This window comes from Zingiber officinale, chromosome 2A (genome assembly GCF_018446385.1).
Source record: "Zingiber officinale cultivar Zhangliang chromosome 2A, Zo_v1.1, whole genome shotgun sequence".
NCBI lineage: Eukaryota > Viridiplantae > Streptophyta > Magnoliopsida > Zingiberales > Zingiberaceae > Zingiber > Zingiber officinale.
Genome location: NC_055988.1, coordinates 126,333,960 through 126,355,090, shown reverse-complemented (window position 1 = coordinate 126,355,090; position 21,131 = coordinate 126,333,960). Strand labels below are relative to the sequence as shown.

Here is a 21,131-nt window from a genome sequence, read left to right as displayed (position 1 = left end):
GGTAGCGAATTTATTTAAGATAGTTAACAGAATATTAGATTATAAAAGGGATAAGTTGATCTTGGATTTGTTTGTTTAGAAAAGGTAGCGAATTTATTTAAGATAGTTAACAGAATATTATAAAAGGGATAAGTTGATGTTGGATTTGTTTGTTTAGAAAAAGTAGCAAATTTATTTAAGATAATTAACAGAACATTGGATTATAAAAGGGATAAGTTGATGTTGGATTTGTTTGTTTACAAAAAGTAGCAAATTTATCTAAGATAATTAACAGAATATTAGATTATAAAAGGGGATAAGTTGATGCTCTGTTTTCCCGTGACTTAAACCATTCTCTCCTTCTCTTCTGCGTATGGCGGCGGAGCTCGGGCAGAAAATGAAAGGGAGTTAGGGTATCATCTCCGGCGAGCGGCCAAGGTCCTAGATGCCCTTTTTGTTCGGTTGTGAGTCCAAGAATCAAGGTAAGTGCTTCTCACCTGCAGTAGGAGTAGTTTCGGACCTTTGTTCTTCTTGAATTCGAAGCATAAGAAGCGCTTATAGTGCAGATTTTTAATTAAGCCTATAGTGCAGATTTTAATTAAGCGCTTATAGTGCAGATTTTTAATTAAATCTATAGTGCAGATTTTTAATTAAGCTTATAGTGCAGATTTTAATTAAGCCTATACTGCAGATTTTAATTAAGCTTATAGTGCAGATTTTTAATTAGGCTTATAGTGCAGATTTTAATTAAGCCTATAGTGCAGATTTTTAATTAAGCTTATAGTACAGATTTTAATTAAGCTTGTAGTGCAGATTTTTAATTAAGCCTATGGTGCAGATTTTAATTAAGCTTATAGTGCAGATTTTTATGTAGGCTTATAGTGCAGATTTCTTAGAGCTTAAAATGCAGATTTCTTTAGAGCTTGTAGTGCAGATTTTTGGTGGAATTTATAATGCAGATTTTTGGTGGAACTTGTAGTACAAATTTTTGGTGGAACTTATAGTACAGTTTTTAAAGAAAAAGATTATAGTGCAGTTTGGTTAAGTATTATAGTGCAGAATTTATGTTTGCATAGTATGTAGAAATAGTGTAGCATAGAATGTAGAATCTTGATTAGTATAGTATGCAGAATTTTGACTAGCATAGTATGCAGATTTTAGATAAGCTTAGTATGAAGATTTTAGATAAGCTTAGTATGCAGATTTTAGATAAGCTTAATAGGCAGATTTTAGTTAAGCTTAATATGCATATTTCTGTTTAAACTTGTATGCAGATTTTGTTTAAGCATTACAATGTTAGAAATTATTTAAACATTTCAGTTATTAAAGAAGCATTCTTTTATTAGAAGTATTGACAAGTATAAGCAAGATAAAGAAAAGAAAGAAAAAGGCCAAGGCCTTAAGTAGATCCCAAAGTCAAGACTTTAGGGATTTTGGCACACAAGGTGCTAAAGAAAATGCCGAGGCATTATATAGAAGTATTAAAAGATAACAAGTATTTTACTTTTATCAGTGGCACTGTGCTGGACTCTCAGTTGTCCTTGGGTTGGGCTCCCATAGTCGTCCCTAGGTTTAGATAACCTAGTAGTCGACGGTCGACGACCATAGGGTCGCCAAATGGGCCGCCAAATGGGCCGCCGAATGGGTCGGGTCGTTACAAAAGAAAAAGCACAGTTGCCGGGCCCAAGAAGAAGATGATTATTATTTTGAAGTATTATAAGTATAAGTTTTTGAACAAGTAAAGCAAGTTTTACATAAGTATAAAGTATTTAAAGAATAAGTCTTTAAACAAGTGAAATAAGATTCAGAAGGCGTTTAGAATAAAGTAAGCTTAGTTCTTTATGCTAGCATGATTGTATAGATTTACTCTACATGTTTAGCCTTTCAGTATGTTTCTTTCACTAGTAGATGAGCATGAGTAGATTTCCTTTTGAGCATTCAGTTTTAGATTTCAATATATCCTCATGCATATCGAGATTTTGTGAGTTAGATAGCGCTTACTAAGCAAATTTTGCTTATAGACTACACTTCCTCTTACTGCAGATACAGGAAAAGAAAAGATATAGAAAGGAAGGCGACAAGGAGGTGTTCGAAGGATGTGTGATGCCAGGACTATAGAAGCCTTGGGATTTAGCATAAGAATTTATTAACAAAGAGTTGAGTAGAATGTATTAGATGAGTCATTTAGTCTTCCGCTGCTAGTTAATTGTAACTTTTGAGTTCTTTGAGAGTTTTAGGAATTACTATCAATATGTGAACAAGGATAGTTTAGTAAAGGTAGTAGTCCAGTAACGCTCCACCCTCGCAGACTAGTAGCGAGAAGGGTGGGGTGTTACATAGGGTTAGCCAGCCGATCGATTGACTCAGAGACTAATCGATCGATTGGGAGAACTTCGTGAGAAAGGACAACTTAATCGATCAGCTGATTGACTGGGGCTATGCCAATCGATCAGACGATCGATTAGAGGCCACTCACGTGAAGAGTGTTGGTGCAGTGGGGCTGGCAAGAGGGGGTGAATTGCCTGTTAAAAATAAAGTGAACCTTTCTCGTTCTTTCAACTCTAGTTAATAGTACAAGTATAATAAACAGAATAATAAAACTGAATAAAAAATAAGAGAACAATCTACTTACTTAGTTACAACCTAGGTGGTTATTAATCCAAGGCGTTGAAGAAAGCTCCATTAGAAAAACTCCTTTGTTGAAGGTGGAGTAGCCTCTTACAGACGTTTACAACTCACAAAATGACAAGAAAGTGAATACAAGACTTGTAGTTCAGTTATTCTATTTTTCCTAAGTCTAAGGGTCTTTTTATAGCCCCTGAAAAAACTTATCCGAGGTTGGAAGGCTCCTTCAATAGGGTGGAAGACGCCTCCAGCGTGGCAAGTTCTATCCATGCGAAGATAAAGTTTATCTTCGCAAGCAGTCACTTGGAAGGCGCCTTCAAAAGATGGAAGGTGTCTTTGTACTGTTCATCGAAGGCACCTTTCACACGATAACTCAACTTAATGCTGATCTCTTCGCGAGGCTCTTCGCGTAGGTGATTCTTCGGCCATCCGAAATTGAGCTCACCTGAACTCAACTCCGGTCGTCCCCTCGAGCATGCTTCCTCCCCAGGTTATTGTCCCTTGAATGTCACGCACATCTTTCTTATCCACCGGTGTACTCTTCCATAGCACCTCGTCCCTCAGATGCACCAAGTCCGTCGGCTCCTTTCCTGTGCCACCCTTTTCACTAGCTGCGTCTTCCGCTTGACTTCTTGTATTCCTAAGCTCCTGCACACTTAGACACAAGGATCAAATACAATAAAACCTAACTGAACTTGGTTAACCATCTCAAAACTACATGGGGTACTTACAAAGAGCACAGTGTGCTCCCCAATCGATCAGCCAATCGATTGGGGTACTCTAATCAATCGGTGGATCGATTGAGGCTTATTTTTTCATGAGATTATGAGGCAGCCTAAATCGATCGGTCAATCAATTCTGGGTTTATCTACGATAGCATAGAGGTGCTATAAATCGATCGGTCGATCAATCAAAGCCTCCCCAATCGATCAGTCGATCGATTGAGATATGATCGTCACGCAAGATGTAGGGTTTGGATGGTTGAGATCACTGGGATCTGACGTGGCAATCAATTGGGAGCAGGCCCAATCGATTGGGAGCTCTAAAAACATAGATATAAAGGCGACAGTGAATTCAAATGAAACAGAGCTTATACGACACTTCTCACATTCTTCTGCCAGTTCTTGAAGTTGCTTGGAGCAAGGTGCTGCTGCATTTTCAAGCAACAAGAGACAATCTTCATCAACAAGATCAAGCAATAAGAAGGTTTTATCTGTATTCTTGTGAATTTACTTCTTGTTTGAGTTGTATTCTGTCGTTGAGTCTTGTACGAGGTTTCTCCACTTTCGGTTGTTCCAAGAAGAAGAGTTTACATAGTGAAGAGTGTGCTTGGTGTGTGGATCCTTGGATTAGTCACCTTTTCTTGAGGTGAATATTAAGTAAATCCTTGTGTTAGCATTGGGAGCTTGCTTTGAGTCTATTCCGTTGTAAATTATCTTCATCGAAGCGCGAGAAACTATTCACCCCTCTATCTCGAAGTATCCTAACAAGGTTGTTCTTCAAAGAGTCTCTGAGGAATTTTTTTTCTACCCACAGATATATCTCTTTTATCATTTTTAGCTTACACCTTTTATGAAATTGTCAAAGTAGGATGCTATTATAAATGGATCACAAATGGGAAACAGGATAACCTCTGAAGGAGGTTCCAAAGGAATATTCCCCGATAATTCTGATAGACTGTTAGATTGTCTACTGAATATATCTCGGTCGATCCATAAGGCTAGCTGTATTGCTTTCCATTGTATGGATCTGTTCTGTCATATGTTAAATACTACTAAGATCTGTTCAGAGACTAATATAGTGCTCACAGTATACTAAAGATCCATTCAAGAAGCCATATGATAAATCAGGTATGTTCGAGCTTTATTTTAGGGACAATCTGAGATTAAGTAACTTAAATACAATCAATCTTTGCCTGACCAATTGTATATATAGAGTTTTCTAAGGATAATTGCCTTTAAGCCTACCCAATCTTTGTCTGGCCAGGCATACACAGAGAGTCTTATGCTCGACTGACCTCTATTCGGTCGATCATATGTTAAGGGCTTTTATGAAACTAAGGGTCTTTAAACCCTCCTGGTCTTTGCTCGGCCAGGCGTACACAGAGAGCTTTATGTTCGACCGACCTTTATCTGGCCAATCTAGTATAAAGAGGTTTATGAGGCTAAGTGTCTTTAAGCCTACTCGATCTTTGCCCTATCAAGCGTACAAAGAGAGTCTTATATTTGACTAGTCTCTATCTAACCAATCTAGTATAAAGAGGTTTTAGAAAGCCTAAGTGTTTAGTGCTCGATCAACCTTTCATCTAGCTAGACTCCCTTGAACTTGTCGACTACTTGACTGACCAGGTACATTATTTCTTAACTTCCAAAGTAAAATACTAGAGTCTTTATATTTGGCTATCTTTATGGCCGATGTGCCCTATCCGAGCGTCCTTCTTTGGAGCCACTCGGGAAGGACCCGAGAGTTTTAACGATGGGTGATCAATATATATATATATATATATATATATATATATATATATATATATATATATATATATATATATATATATATATATATATATATATATATATATATATATAAAGTAATGAAAAATATATAATTAAAAATTTAACTTAATTAAATTATTTAATTTATAATTTATGTTTAGATAAGAATCATGAAATAATGAGAACACTAGTATAATGCATTAACAATTTGAGAATATGTCTAAGATACTAAAACACAATAACAAAAAATGATAAATAATTATATAGTTTTTTACCGAACTCAGTTTCTAAAATATTCAAATCATGCATCATAGTTTAAAAACTATCAAATTGCGTACCCACTTCTCATTTTACCTTCATCCTCAAATCAATTCGATTGAAAAAAAAATTAATTTGTTTTAGCAACTTGAGTTGAATTTTTAGATTGACTTGGTTCAGTTGTTGGGTTTGATTTAAGTTATTCCTTGAGTTTTACATTTTCTTTAAGAAGTTCATTCATTTGGTTTTCAGAAACAGATAACTTTTTATGCAAGCATGAAATAATTTTAAAGAATTTTTTACTTAAAAGAGATTGTACCTCATTGGAACCTTCGAAAACAAGTACAGATTCATGGCTCGACTCATATTCTGATTCGCCATCTTGTTTCGACTTGCTTTTTGATTCTAATCCGGTTGCCATCAATTCAAGATAGTTGTGTTGCTTTGATTAGTCATTGTCTGATTCTTCCGAAGATGACTCATCCCAAGTTGCTTTAAGTGCCTTTTTTTCTTGAAGTTCTTGGGTTTTTATATCGTGAGCAGTGTTTTTTTAACACGAATTAGTTTTTCGAACACATTCATGTTCAAAAAATTACTGCTTTAAATATATTATGTTAAATTGATATTTGATAGTATTTTTATAATCAGAAAAACTAGACAAACATATAGAAACTGATTTCATATCATTTTGAGGTCTCTAGGTCCATCAATCAATTTTAGCTAAAACTGGCTGATGGACCTAGAGATATCAGAATGACACGAAACCACTTTATATATGTTTGTTTAGTTCTCCTAATTGTAAAAATACTATCAAATATCAATTTGACGCAATATATTGAGAGCAGTGATTTTTTTTTAAAACTATAACCGAATGAACCTAAATAAAATCAATTTAGGTTTATGTGGCTAAAATCAGTTAATAGACTTAGAGAGTTCGGAATGAAGTGAAACCATATCTGATATGTTCTTCTAGTTTTTATTATTATATTCATGCCCTTACTCATCAATTTGATCTAACATATTAAGAACGGTGATTTTTTAAACATGAATATGTTTGAAAAATTAATTCATATTCAAAAAATTATTGCTCTTAATATATTAGGTCAAATTGATATTTGATAGTATATTTATAATCAAGGGTGATTTTATGTCATTCCGATATATCTAGGTCTATCAGCTAGTTTTGGCTGAAACCGGCTAATGGATTTTTCGAACACATAGAAAGAAATCAATTCGACAGAAGAAAAAATTAGTCCAATGATTTTTTTCCAATCGAATTGATTTGAGGATGAGAGTAAAATAGAAAATGGGTACGTAATTTGGTAACTTTGAAACTATGGTACGTGATTTGAGCATTTCGAAAACTTATTTACAGAGTTCGATAAAAAGCTGATAATTATATCCAAATTCTTCTAGAGAAATGGTATGCCACACATCTTATTTACTAAATTTTTTAGACTTAACACTATATCTTAAGTCATAAACTCTAAAATCAAAACCATAAATAGGGCTTAAATAAATTGAGCCGAACTGAGTTTTGCGGTGTTCAAGTTTTTTTGATAAGATAGCAGAATCGAGTCAAGGAACTAAACTTTTGAAATGATTATTTAAGCTTGACTTGATTTATTTTGTATGTGTAAAATACAGTAATAAATATTAATTAAATAATAAAGTTAAATAGAGGAATAACGTTAATGGAATTTTTCAAAATTTTCTGAAAATTTTTCGGACACCGTATGATATAAATTATAAGGATAAATATTGAATCACGGAGAGCTACCCTATTGAACCTATTGAACGAGGAAAAATATTTTTACTTTTTGCTTTTCGTTTTCTTTTACTCCGTTTCTCACCAGTAGGGATCCTCTGGTCCGTAAATTGTGGACCAGGGGATGATCCATTGATGAGGACCCTTGATTTGGATGGATCCCATCTTTAAATAAGTGGGGTCCATCCAAATCAAGGGTCCTCATGTAGTGGACCATCCCTTAGCCTGCAATTTGTGGACCAGAGGATCTGCTCTCGTTTCTCACCCGAACCCCCTCTTCCTCCCAATCCCTTCCTCCTCTCTTCTGCGTGGCGCTGAACCGATCGCCTCCCTCAACCGACGCCGCTTCCTCTTCTCCTCACGAACAAAACTCTCGGCCAAGGAAGTCTCTTCCCCTCTATCCCCTGCTTTCTCTTCCTTTGCCCCTTTCCTTTCTCTCGACAACATCGCGGACGGCCGACGCCCGACGCTCGGTCGTCGTTCTGATTCGACCAGAGGAGGAGCGTGCCGGAGCGGCTGTTCAAGCGGAGGCCTTGGCAGAGGCTCCGGCGAGCATTCAGCGACGCGACGCTGAGGGACACTGTGAAACCGGTGCCGATTCCGTGCTAGTACGACCTCGCCACCGGGGCCGCCATCTCTTTCACCGACTGCCACTTTTTCCTCTCCCTCTGCTGTCCTCGATCTCCTCTACCGTCTCCACCGCTTGGCGTCGCTGTCACCAGAAGGAGGTAGTCGATGAAAGGGTTAGGGCGACTAACCCCTCTTGCTGCCGAATCCGAACAAAGCAGCAGTGATTTCATCGGGAAGGTTCGTTGCTATTCCGCTACACCAGATTTCGTTCCTTGTCCTTGTTAGCGTAGATCCATTGCCAATCGCTTGCGATCTCACTGTGCCGTTGATTGCAGGTGCCAAGGTCTTGATCACTAGGTGCCGTCGGTGTAGGAAAATGGAAGTGACGCACGAAGTGAGCAATCTGTCCCCTACCCGATCTCACTCCAGCAATTGACGCTGCCCTGTGCCATGAGTAGCTAACACCAATACCAAATTCTTTCATCCTCTGCTCCTATAAGCAACCGGTTCAAGGTAAATTATGTTTGAGGATTTGTTTGTATTCTAGTGATGGATTGGTCGATGTGGATGTGTTGATTTTTGATTTAAGGCTTTTGAATTGCTGTGGCGATCTTGCTTCAACTGAGGATTGGAAAGGAGGTTGTTAAGGTTAGTTTTTATGTTAAACATAGATCTGATTTATCGAGTTATATTGAGATTTAATGAAATGAATTAGGATTCCGGACAAATAAGAATTTGATTTAGCTATTTGATATTTGTAGGAGTAGTTAAATTAAAAGTGTTGTTACAGGACTCTGATTTGCGACGAGCTGCCTTACGTGAGATTACCTTTGGCACACGATATATTTGAGGCGTGTACTTTGACTTATCTTCTAAGATATTGTCGTTTGATATGCACAGTAATATTTAATGAGTAGTAATATTTATGTTTATTTTTACATTGGTACGTCATTATTTATTACCTGAGCATGCTATATTTATTACCTGCTTTTGCATTCATATTCCTTTGATTATTTATGTCCTTAAGGTAATGATATATCATGCCTCATTATGTTCAAGACATACATTTATTCTACTATACTTGACCTGTGTACCTAGGATATTCTATTTGATCCATATACCTTTTGGTATACATTATATAGAGATGGATAGTATCAGGATATTTCCATGCTTAGTGTCATGCACCATTTCGCATGATTGCATACTGTGCGATAGTTGACTCCATTATTGTTGAGCGCATCGCCAGTTATATGGATCTACACACACAACCACTCATGGATTAGTGGTTTTTATTCAGGCAGTGTGTGTTGCAGTAGGTTGCTCTATCAAGGGCTCCGTTGGTCCACTCATGGATAGTGTGACGCAGCGTGGTAGCAGGACAGGGATCCCTCCTCTGGATTGTCTCAGGGAGATGAGAGCATTGAGCTCCTCCACTTATGATTTGGGGTAGGAGGATAGGTGTACTCCAACAGCATCCCGTCCACTCGGTCACTCATCAAGATCAGTGATGGCAGAGTGCACGGTTGTCATAGCCCTACCCACTCAGTCTCACCATCGTGTGTGAGATGGCTGACTGGCATCAGGGGTGACCATGTCATTGGCATCATATGCATGATTGTATTTATTGCTTGTATTTGCTACACTTTATTTGCTGCATATTTGGTGGATGCATATGATTGACATGCATATAGGATCATGATACTCCTCGGTCTAACGACCTTATTTACCTTATACCCAGGTCCTGATTAGTACAGTTTCTCTCCTTTATTTCAGTTTTGCATTGTTCCTTTATATATATATATCCAGGAGGTTGTACTCATATTTATTACTAGTTATTATGTCTTACTATGCATGCCAGCCGGTACCCGTTAAGGAGTTGGCTCACCCCGTTGATTTATGCTATTTCAGGTTGATGCTGTCAGGAGGTTCCAGTCGCTAGTCCCCCACCACTAGTCACGACGGTTTCTACCTTTGGCTTTTGGGTTTACTTGTTATGTTGTTATATATTTGTGATATATAACTGTACTCGTGGATTTTATCGAGTTTTGGTCTACTACTTATTTTTCGCTGCGATGGTATCTCTGCTGTGGTTTCAGTTTTTCATCGTAGCAGTGGAGTAGGGCTTATTTAAATATAAACTGCGTGGATTGCTTTGTTACTTTTATTGTTATTGTTCCGGCCGTGTTGGCCGAGGCTTGTGTGGCCCTGAGGGCTTGTAGTAAGTTTCATATTGTCACCCATACAGGGGAGGTGCTGTCAAAATTTCTTCTGGCAGGGACTACTTGGGGCGTGACAATATTTTTGGTATCAGAGCCAGGTTTATGATCCTTGCTTTTCGTTTTGCATTTTTGAGATAATCTGATACCAATATTTTTGGTATCAGAGCAGGTTACGATGCCTGTTTTTCTTTTTCGTGTTCTGGAGTTTTGAGTTAATCTGATACCAATATTTTTGATATCAGAGCAGGTTTCCGATACTTGTTGTTTTGTGTTTTGGGATTTTCAATATAATCTGATACCAATATTTTTGGTATCAGAGCAATGTATACGACACTTGCTTTTCGTTTTGGATTTTTTTTTTTTGAATTAATTTGATACCAATTCTTTTGGTATTAGAGCCTGGATTTGCGAGTCAATCTGGGTATTTTCGGTTTTATACAAATTTCCATCAATTTTTACATTTCGGAATTCCGAGATATTATTTGACCTCTTCAAGGAAAGGTTATTTTGGGGACTAGACAGCAACGGAACATCTCCAGACGACAGATAGATATGATGTTTTAATTTTATACTTTTGGTACTATATTAATACTTGGGTAACATAGATATCCTTATTGGTCATAAGGAGATATGTAGTCTATATTGGAACTAGTTTCATTGTTAGTAAGATATGATGTGGTGTCCTTCTCATAAATGTGGCATACTTACTAGACAATAGTTATAAGACCACTCCGTAGCTTATTATCACATAGAAACACTTATATCAGCGCAAACTTGAGATGAACAAACCTAATCGGAAAGAAAAAAATAATAATAATACCTATTAAAGTGAAAGAACCAGTATGCAATATAAATTATTTTAATGTGTTCCAGATATTAGTTGAAATGTGTTAAAGTAATATTGTATAATAGAATGAAAAGAATATTAGTGGAACTGATCTAGTTCCCAACGACCTAGTTTCAAAACTTAGGATTGATGGAGGTTTCAGACCTGGCCTCTGGATTTCCAATTGTTAGACAACTGGAACAACAATTACACTGATTTTTCAATACTGAAGATGGAACAATCAGGATATATTTCATCAGTCCACATCTAAAAATTAGGATGGTGCATTAACTTCAAAATTGCAAGCGGATTAAAAGATCCTCAAGATGGAATTCTGGATTTCATATTTATACCTACAGATAAATTCGGTCCCGAATGGCTAATAGTTGAAACAAGTATCCAAAACTATGGAACCTCCATCCCATAGTCTTAGGAACTTAATTATTTAATTGGCTGTTAGCATATCATATCACGGTTGATTGTCAGACGAGATGGTCACATTTCGACCTCCGAACCAAACTTCGTGGAATTTCATTGGCATCAGAAATGACGGCATATCGATTATTTTAGTGATTTAGGTTCAGAAGCTGCTGTCACATGGTTGTCAAAGATTTTTTTTGTCTTTGATTAATACTGACGACAGTAATAGTTCCTAGCTCTCAGACGTTCCAGTGGTCCGAGAGTATCCGAATGTATTTCTAAATGAGCTACTAGGCTTGCCTCCCCGAAGGGAAGTGGAGTTTGCTAATGAGCTGATTCCGGGAACTGTGCCGACATCAAAAGCTCCATACCGTATGACACCGAAAGACTTGGGCGTGCTAAAGATCCAACTCCAGGAGTTATTGAACAAACATAAATAAATTCTTACCAAACTGAATATCAAACTTGTTCATGAAGACTTGATTTATTTATAGCCCCAATCATAAATAACTAAATCCATATATATATATATATATAACAATGATACGTTGGGAGTCCGTTTGATTTATTTATAGCCCCAATCATAAATAACTAAATCTATATATATATATATATATATAACAATGATACGTTGGGAGTCCGTCTGCACCTACCGTATCATTAGAATTTTTTTTATTTTATTATTCCTTTATTTATTTATTTTTTGAGTTTAGTTATTTCAATCACATTTTAAAATTAATTAAAATTTAATATAATTAAATTTATTTAGAATAAAAATATAATTAATATGAAATAAATTTATATGATTATATAGATTTTTTATATTTTTTAAAATTAAAAATAAATTTTTATTATAATTTAATATGATATATCAATTAGGTTTTGAGAAAAGTTTATTGTAACAATCCTATTTCAGTTAAGAAATGATTGAGAATATAAACCTATGTTTATTTATCCAGATCTAAGTTCTAAGTTTTAAGTTTCTAGTAAACAAATCGCAAGTCTTCTCCCACGCCCGCCCCTAAACCTAAATCGCCGCCGCCTTCTAGCGATCGCTCATGCTGTCGTGCCCATCTCGTGAGCTGCCCAATCAAACCACGCCGGGAGCGCCTTTGACGCCGTTGTTGTCCGATTCCTCCGGCGGCAATCATCACTGTTACGATCCGTTTCGTTTCAACCGTTTTTTCCGTTATAACGCCTAAGAACGCCGTCCCACAGCAGCTGACGTTATTTACCGGAAAGGCGTTCCCGTGCCGGATACGCCCGTTCCGGCCGTTCCGACGAACCATGGTTCCAATCGAATAGCTTACTTTAAACAATTTTTTTACCTTGATTTTTGAAGTTTCAATGGATTTTGTTGTTTTAGCTTCTTTTTGGAGGATATTAACGTCAGTTGTGCTTTTGCAGGCAATGTATTTGGCTCATGGGATCACACGGGCCTTAGCTCCTCCTGTACAGGTCAGGAATCTCATTGTTACAATTTAGTGATTTTAATGTTAAGTGCTCTAGTTCTTATGTGATTGTTTACACTCTTCACTCCTTAATCTTGGAGTTGAATTAGTTTTTGATCCTTCGGCATTGAATTTAATGTCTCAGGATAAGGCAATGTTCCTAGCCCGAAGACCCTTAGTTGTTTCTAAACGCTCTATTTCTTAGGGGGGAATAGTTTATTTCACTATTTTTGATGAAAGGCCTTCAAACTCTATCGTACTGCATTGAGTCAACAAACTGCTCCTCATTGAGTTTTATCTTAGAGGTTGTCACAGCAGTATCCAACCCGTGCAAACTCTCAGTTTGTTCATTGTTTAAGTGAATTGTTTGTTCTGTTTTAGTTTGAGAAGTTATCTATCAGAAAATGTCCCATCCCCATGAAGCGTATGCGTAGTTTTTAATGCTTTGTTCAGATATTTAATCTTTATCCTAGGCATCTTCTATTTTTTAGTACAACCGTTGCACTCTTAATCTTTTTCTAAACTCAGTTAGAGTTGTAGTGGCAAGTTTTTTAAGTGGTTGGTACATTTCTTGTTTATTTTGTGAAACTGTATTTCAAATAATTTCCCGTATAGTAGATGTCTTGTGGAAGGTCTTGTTCAAATGCATCTATGTTTACCATAATTGCTTTATGTTGTTTTTCCCGTGCAATAGGAGCACTTTTAATCAACTACTTAACCTATGGAGTTGAAGTGAAATGTATTTGTCTTCTTTCAATTGAAATAAATAGATTTTTTTATCTGTCAAATTCAATATTTCCTTTGGGAGTTAAATATCAAATACCAAGGTAGAGTATCCTCTATTCGTTTCATTCTATTTCTTGTTTGTTTATTTTCTTCACTAGGTCTTGCTGAATACTGCTTCTCTTTGTCTCTTGGCCAGAAATTCCAGTCATCTATTATTTTGAAGTGGATATTGGGGTTTTGTTGGTACTTATTGCATCTTGTGGTCAGTCTAGTGGGCATGGTCTGCTTCCTGAATCATTTGCTACTTTCCAGCATCATCTCAACTGGATTGCTAAGGAAGTACCAAAATCTAAAGTTGAACAATCTAAACTGTCTGGCTATTGTTGTTGACAGTGAAGAAGCAGAAGATATAACAAAGATCAAGAAACTTCTATCCTGGCTATCATCTATTGATGTCAAATGTATCACACTTTATGACTTGCAAGGTACATATACGCATAAGATCACATTATAAGGTAGACGTTTGTTGATATCCTAATATACTAACATTTCCACACACTTATCAATCTTAATATCCAAATATACTGTTATCCTGTTATATTATTAATCTATTTAAATACTGATTCCTTATGAAGGTGTGTTGAAGAGAACTATTGGAAATGATTTTAAGAGCATGACAAATACAAGTTTGAGAGAATGCAAGGTGAGTTATGAATGAGAATATTTTGTTCCTTTGTTGAACACATGGACGAAACTTTCATTTTAGGCAGTGCAACAGTTAGCAGCTATTGAGGATTGCGTAAGTGTTGCATGACTGACTGACTGCACGGATGAAAGTTTCTTATGTGTCACATGCAAGATCTTATTTGAATTGGAGATTACTCTCATCACCATCATACTTATAAATGATAGCCATTGTTCAATCATTTAGATTGATGTAAAGAAACATAGATTCATGTTTTCAGATGTCAAAGATGACTGTCGAGATACTTTCCTTATCTGATGGCAAAGAAGGGATCGCTAAAGCAGCTAATTTTCTGATTTCTAAATACATGAAAGATGATTCTTTAAGATGCAACGGGACAAAACCAACCTTCTCGGAATCTCAAGTATCCAACGCCCTAGAAGCAATAGGTATGCATTTCCACAGTAAATGCACATTTTTTTAAATCATTTTTTCTCTTTTCAATTTTACTGTTTGAGTGGAAGGATTTATATTAGAATTTTGTCTTAGGCTACAAAGGACCTGACCCTGAACTTCTCCTTGTCTATGGACCTGCCAGATGCCATTTAGGTTTTCCTCCATGGAGATTGCGCTACACAGAGATCATGTAAGTTTCACTTTCATGTTTTGAGGTATAATCGTTTGTATATATTTTTCTATCTACTGTTGCTTGGTCTTGAATTTCATGTTTATTTTTTGAATTTTATCGATCGGTTTGTGTAAGGAAAGGCTTGAAGAAGCAAATTAGTTCCTTGTCATTGTTATTCTGTGTTGCACTGGCCTTATACTTAACTGTTTGAGCATGTTCTAGATACTTGATGGAAGATTAATTTATGACCTTCAATTTCCGTGACTTTTGCTTTTATGTAGCTAATTGATTTTCAAATTTTCAAGGCAAATCAGAATCGTCTAATATTTTCTACTTACCTCTCATCTATTTACTTTGTCTTTTTTAGTCATATGGGTTCCCTGAGGTTCATGAACTACGGTTCTCTCGCGAGGGCTCTGTACGACTTTTCAAAGAAGAACCAGAACTATGGCAAGTAGTTGCACATTGTAAATGTAAAAATAGTTAAACTTATGACACACTTAAGTATTTATCCATATTAACTTTGTTACTAAAGTTTGGAAGGTGTGACTATCAGATCATATTTTGAATCCATAAATTTTCTTGGTGTTGCCAAGTTGAGGTAAGTTTCAACTCTTCTTCATCAGTATGCAGAATGTATCTTGAGTATTGGTTGATCCAATTATGTTGGTACCTCAAGTGTTATCCCAATATTTATTTTTAAATAATTTGTATTGTTAAGCTTATTTGATAATAACCAAGTTAAAACGAATTTAAAATGAATCAAGATGTTGAAATAATTATTGATGATTTGATTTTTTTTTTATTTCAGATTATTAAAAAAATAACAAAAACAATTTTAATTTGACAATAAACCTTCCCAATGAATTAAATAACACTGAGCAGGATATGAGTTGCTAACGCTAGCATTGAAGATGCCATCAACACACCAAGGTCTCCACATTTATTACAATTTTACAAGTCTCAAAGTAGAACAACTACACTATGTTTGCTAGCCATAAAGTTGAAGGATTGAGAGCAATGCTTGCATCTCTTACCAACTAGTAGTACTATCGTTGCTCTTGCTGCCTTTCGATTTGCCATACAAGCGAAAGAGGTTGAAGGCCGACATGGAGGAGACAGTGACCATACAGATGCAGACCAGGACAGCACAAACAAGGCCTACCTCTCCTCGCTTGCAGAACTTCGCATAAAGATCGCAGATCTTCATCCACTGCAGCTCCGGCTGGCCGACTTTCCCGAGCACTGACGCTTGCATTGTTGCCGAAACTGCAGCCAAGGTCAGATATGCCATTGCCTGAAGGAGATGACATTGCAGGGCAATGAGGGGAGGGTGTTGAAATAAGAACATAATTAGGATAAGCAATAAACATTACATATAAACATTGAACGGAGCGTGTCGAAATAAGAACATAGTTAGGCTAAGCAATAAACAATATACATAAAGGGCCGTACCATATTAGATACATTAAAACCAAAATATTCAAAATCTCAATTAACTACACCTTTAATTGAGTTTAACCTAATATGACAATCCGCAATACATAATTATTTGACATATAAACATGGTATTAATAATCCAACGGAGCGAACACAATTACGATCGCATTTAGAATTGGTTAGTCAACAAAAGTCATAGTTGTTCTTCCCTATTTATTATACTTCTGGATCTTGTTCTAACACTGCTAGAATGTCATTCAATGCATTAAAGTATGAAGAACAGAATAGTGTTTGAATTTTTTGGAAATCTACAGAACATAAATGCACCTTCACATGGGTAAGAGACACAGAGCAGTAAATGAACAATAAAGGCACTTGACTCTGCAGAACTACTCAGTAAATGCATGATGCATGATGCCCTAAACCAACACTATAACTCATTAATTAGAGGCCTAAACATTTGCTACCTCAAGCTTCATAAAAAGGACAGTCCCATATACAAAATTTTTAGTAATGCATTGAATCTATTGTAAATGGTCTTATTCTGCGTTGCAAAACCAGTGACCATAAGATCACATGGCCCCAAATTTATCATTGTGTCAAGCTCCCCTTCTACCTCAAACTTGATACTGACAGATAAATATGCAGGATTTACACCAAAATGCACAGGCTGAAGCTTGTTTTTCCATTAATTCAAGCACCCTTGAAATGATTTTAATTGTGTTTTGCTGCTACTACAAGAAGCTTAGTAGCACGTGATGTTTATAACTGAACAAACAACCTTGGTATGCAAAAGGTTTAAAACGATATTGTTTCGGTATCATATCGAAGTTTTAACGTATGATGCTAATAGTAGATTGAAATTAAAGGTCGATCCGATGCATCAAACTTCTGCTAAGATGGGTTCAAGAAGGATTGGATCACATTTGATTTATTGTATGTAGTTTTATCCTACATTAGAGAGACCGTTTTTGTGATTCAAATATGTGACCTCAAGGTCACGGCAACAACTTTACAGTTGCGCCAAGACTTCCCTTCCTTTCGATTGAAGCATAAAAAATGGACATGGTCTATATTGAACATAGTTTTAAATCTTGTATCATACAGGCAAATCCGCCGAAACATATATTCTGATAAATTACTAAAACTAGTTGTCCTCTTTTTAACTTCTAATCTGTCATCTACACTATGCATCGAAGCATAGGTATGATATCCAAATGGTATCTTTTCAGGCAAAAGATCAAAACTATGGCACAATTTGAGATTTTGAAATGATATCGAGTTTTGGTATTTATCGGAGTGATTTCGCCTAGTACGGTTCTTGATTTCAAACTATACTGGTAGGAAGTGATTACTGCTAGGTCTCCTAATTCATGTTACCAAACTTGAGTTAACTGAGTCACCTGATCGACAGAGAAGATGGCCCAAGCAAGGGGCATGTTCAGGAGCACACTCCCCTTGGCCATGCTCAACACACACCTGATGAGATGGATCAGGCTAAACCCTGCAACAACTCCAGTCGTCACCACCAAGAACCTGTGCATCATGGAAACAGTCGAGAGATGCTTCTACAACGAGAAGAACAGAATAGGAAAGAGGAAAGAGGAAAGAGGAAAGGAAGAAGACGAGGGCTTACACTAGAGCCTTCATGTCAGTGAACCTGGCCTTCCTCTGCAGCGAGAAGAACTCCCTGGTCTGGGAGTTGGACCCAGTCAGGGCAGCAGTGAGAACCCCAAAGACAGTGATCGCGCACCTCAGGGCGAACTCTGCCACCTGCAGCCTCCTCTCCGTGGCTCTCAGTTTCCCGCCGCCGTAGTACACGGCCACAGTTCCGGGACTCACTTCAACTGCGCCTACAGGCGACATTTCTTTCTTTCTTTCTTTCTTGACTCTGAAATCCTGAAGGAGACGGCCGAGGAGCAAGGACCGAGCTCGGAGTTTATACAGCAAAATAAATAAATAAATAAATAAATAAAATAAAAAAATAAAAACAAAGCGCGTCTCAAATTTTATAAACCATCAAAAGCGCCCTTAAAAAAAACTTTCTTTCAATATTTTTTCTTTAAATTTTGACTGAATCACGTAGAATAATTTTAAAATTATTTAATCATGTCTCTATTTTCTATTTTAACTCTTGATTTTTTTAGTTAGTTAGAATTGATTTTATTCTATGTTAAAATACTAAATTTTTAAATAAATCAATCGACTAATTTATTATTATTTTTTATTAAAATCAATTTTAGATAAATTTGATTTAAGGACTAAACGATATGGGAATAATATTAAATTAGTTCCTGATCCTGTCGGGAAGCTGAGAAGACGGACCTGTCGGTGTGACGTGTCTGGAAGGTTGACCGCATCCCCAGGACCCGGATGGTGCTCTGTCGACTATGTTGACTGAGTCGTCGGATATCCTCCGGTCGGCAGTGCCTGTATCCAGTGACCGGGTTGCCCCGGTCTCTGGTACCTCGATGCTCGAGGCGAATCCCACAAATATATGAGCAGCCAAATACAAATAACAAAATAGTGAAATAAATACAGAAAAGGTACGATGATGTACCCTGGCCCAGGGGGCGCCCTCGGATAGATGGATAAAATAGTCGGGCTACTGATCGAGTCGTCATGGCCCTGCCGGACGGATGGACATGAGTCGGCAGAGGAGCCAGATCTAGGAGCAGCGACGTGGAATCCGGTGTGCCATGTATCCGCAAGGCGGTAAGTAAGTCACAATATACCCTCGGCTCGCAGGCTGAGCTACGACACACACTGACGGCTCATAGGCTGGCTGGTAGAATGTCTCACCATCATAACAGTTATACAAATAGCAGAACATCACGGCTCGATGGCCGGAAAACACCACGGATGTCCAGAAACACCACGGAGGGCCGGATCTGCGCCAAAAGCAGTGGAAACAACAAATGTACAGCTGTCAAAGCGGACTGTCAGGACGTCGGAGCTAGCTGTAGGGCCGTCGGAAGGGGCGGCGGTGGCAGCCGGTGGCGACACCCGCTGGAGATGGTAGCTATCCTCCTTAGTGGCGTCAGCGCCGGCGAGCAGCGAGCGCAGCCGTCGGCGGAGGCGGCGCAAGCAGCATCCTCTATTGGACGTGCTCAAGGCGGAGAGAATAATGAGGGGAGGAGATGGTGTCGAGGAGAAATAAAGAAGAAGGACGACCATCGACATCGGTGAGGAGCGGTGTGCGAAGGAGCTTCCTTCGTCGAGTCTTCTGGCGGTGGACCAAGATCATCGAAACCCCCTTTCCCCCACTGTTCCTAGTGGCGGCTCCCGACCAAGCACCCTCCTCCCGGTGGTGGCGCTAAAAGGAAGTATAAGAGAGGAGGAGGAAAGGAATGGCCAGCCTGATTTTGGCGCTGGCCTGTAGCGTGAGAGGAAGAAATCCTCTTCCTGACGGCGGGCTCAAGCACGAAACCCTTAAGCCCCCTCCCCTCTTCAAAGGTGAACCGTGCCCCCTTTAAAGTCAAAACCTATTAATGTAAAATGTCCAAAATGCCCTGATCCGGCGGTAAAAATGGGGGACCCACAGATGGGGTCCCGTTCGAGCGGAGCCAGAGATTACCAGCCGAAGGTTTGGGTTTCCGACGCCAAAGCAGAAGAACCGGAGCCGAGTGGCCGAGCGGAGGTGTCAGCTCAGCCGAGGATAGAATGGCCGAGCGGAGGTGGCCGCTCGGCCGGAATCGTGGCGAGGGAACAGTGGATAGCCGAGCGGCCTATTCGCTCGGCTCGGGATATGATATGTCAGCGAAGGCATGATGATTAGACTGTACGCAAGATGACACTATTAAAGGCCCCACCATCACGTCACGGAAAGGTTGATACAGTAGCAGTATGGTCTTATGGATGCCCTTCTGACAGGCCCACACCTAGGCATGGTCGAAAGCATGTGATCGCTTCGATAGGTGTGCCCAGGCTCCTTCGAGAGGTCTATATAAGGCCTCCATTTCTTCAACCGGAGGTACACAAGTCTCCATTTTCTCAGCCACTTTCTTATTCCTTTGCCTAACTTGAGCGTCGGAGGGTCGTCGCCGGGACACCCCCCTAGCTCGGTTTTGTTGCAGGTTCGCCGGAGCACTCGAGGATCCAGCAGGGAGCGCCACATCCCCAGCGTCCGTTGACTCCTGCTTCGGACAGGATCAAATTGGCACCGTCTGTGGGAACGCACCTGCATCCGAGCAGAGGCAATGGACGAGGCTAGAAGACTACATACCGTGGCACTCTCACAAGAAGAGTTTGACGCTATAGTCGAGGCGAGGGCAGCTAAAACAGTGGCGCAGCAAAAGGAGAAAGCACAGGCTGAGCGAGCGCAACAGCAAACAACCTCGGCTTCAGCAGGCCGGGCGGCGCATGCAGACCGCCCGGAATATGTTTCAACAGGGGGGTTCCCTCAGGCACTCTTCCGTACTCCCCCAGAAATCACGCCCGCTCACGGGGAGCAAGGATCTTCATCCGATGAGCCTCCCATTCGGGATCATAGGAAGGGCAAAGCTCCCCAAGCGAACGCACCACCCGAGCAGGTTCACCGACAGTTCTCTGAAGCCATACATCGGGATCCGTTACCAAATTACTATACACCACCGCCGATCGGAGCTTACAATGGGACGACCGACCCCGACGATCATTTGGGGAAGTTCGACAGCATCGCCACCTTGCATCAGTACTCCGACGGCGTAAAGTGCCGGGTATTTCTCACCACTCTAGGTGGTTTCGGAGGCTGCCGGACGGCTCTATCACTAGTTTCCAGGAGTTCCGAAAGGCATTTCTTCATCACTTTGCGAGCAGCCGACGTTATCAAAGGACAAGCGTCAGCCTGTTCACCATCAAACAAGAACCAAGAGAATCTCTGCGGGCGTATATACAGCGATTTAATCAGGTAGCGATGGACATCCCCACAGCCACCTCGGAGACAATGGTAAACGCCTTCACGCAAGGCCTCGTGGAAGGGACTTCTTCCGCGCGCTCATTCGCAAACCGCCCAGAGACTACGACCACATGCTACACCGGGCGAATGAGTATATAAATGTGGAAG

General features: G+C 39.0%; 2 protein-coding genes across 2 annotated transcripts; one reads left to right on the top strand and one right to left on the bottom strand.

The window, feature by feature from the left end:
- The first annotated feature begins 12,113 nt into the window (after positions 1-12,113).
- Positions 12,114-15,269, top strand: LOC122042239 (dehydrodolichyl diphosphate synthase complex subunit nus1-like). The gene is made up of 7 exons (XM_042602252.1): positions 12,114-12,447; positions 12,565-12,615; positions 13,531-13,819; positions 13,970-14,037; positions 14,300-14,468; positions 14,569-14,665; positions 15,015-15,269. The coding sequence occupies exons 1-7, from the start codon at positions 12,445-12,447 to the stop codon at positions 15,103-15,105; spliced, it is 768 nt and encodes a 255-aa protein (XP_042458186.1). The 5' UTR covers positions 12,114-12,444; the 3' UTR covers positions 15,106-15,269.
- Positions 15,270-15,483: 214 nt separating this feature from the next.
- On the bottom strand, positions 15,484-18,015 carry LOC122042238 (CASP-like protein 2B1). The gene is made up of 3 exons (XM_042602251.1): positions 17,724-18,015; positions 17,491-17,623; positions 15,484-15,944 (listed from the first exon to the last, which is right to left on the bottom strand). Exons 1-3 carry the CDS (start codon positions 17,951-17,953, stop codon positions 15,681-15,683), a joined length of 627 nt encoding a protein of 208 aa, XP_042458185.1. The 5' UTR covers positions 17,954-18,015; the 3' UTR covers positions 15,484-15,680.
- Positions 18,016-21,131: the final 3,116 nt, after the last annotated feature.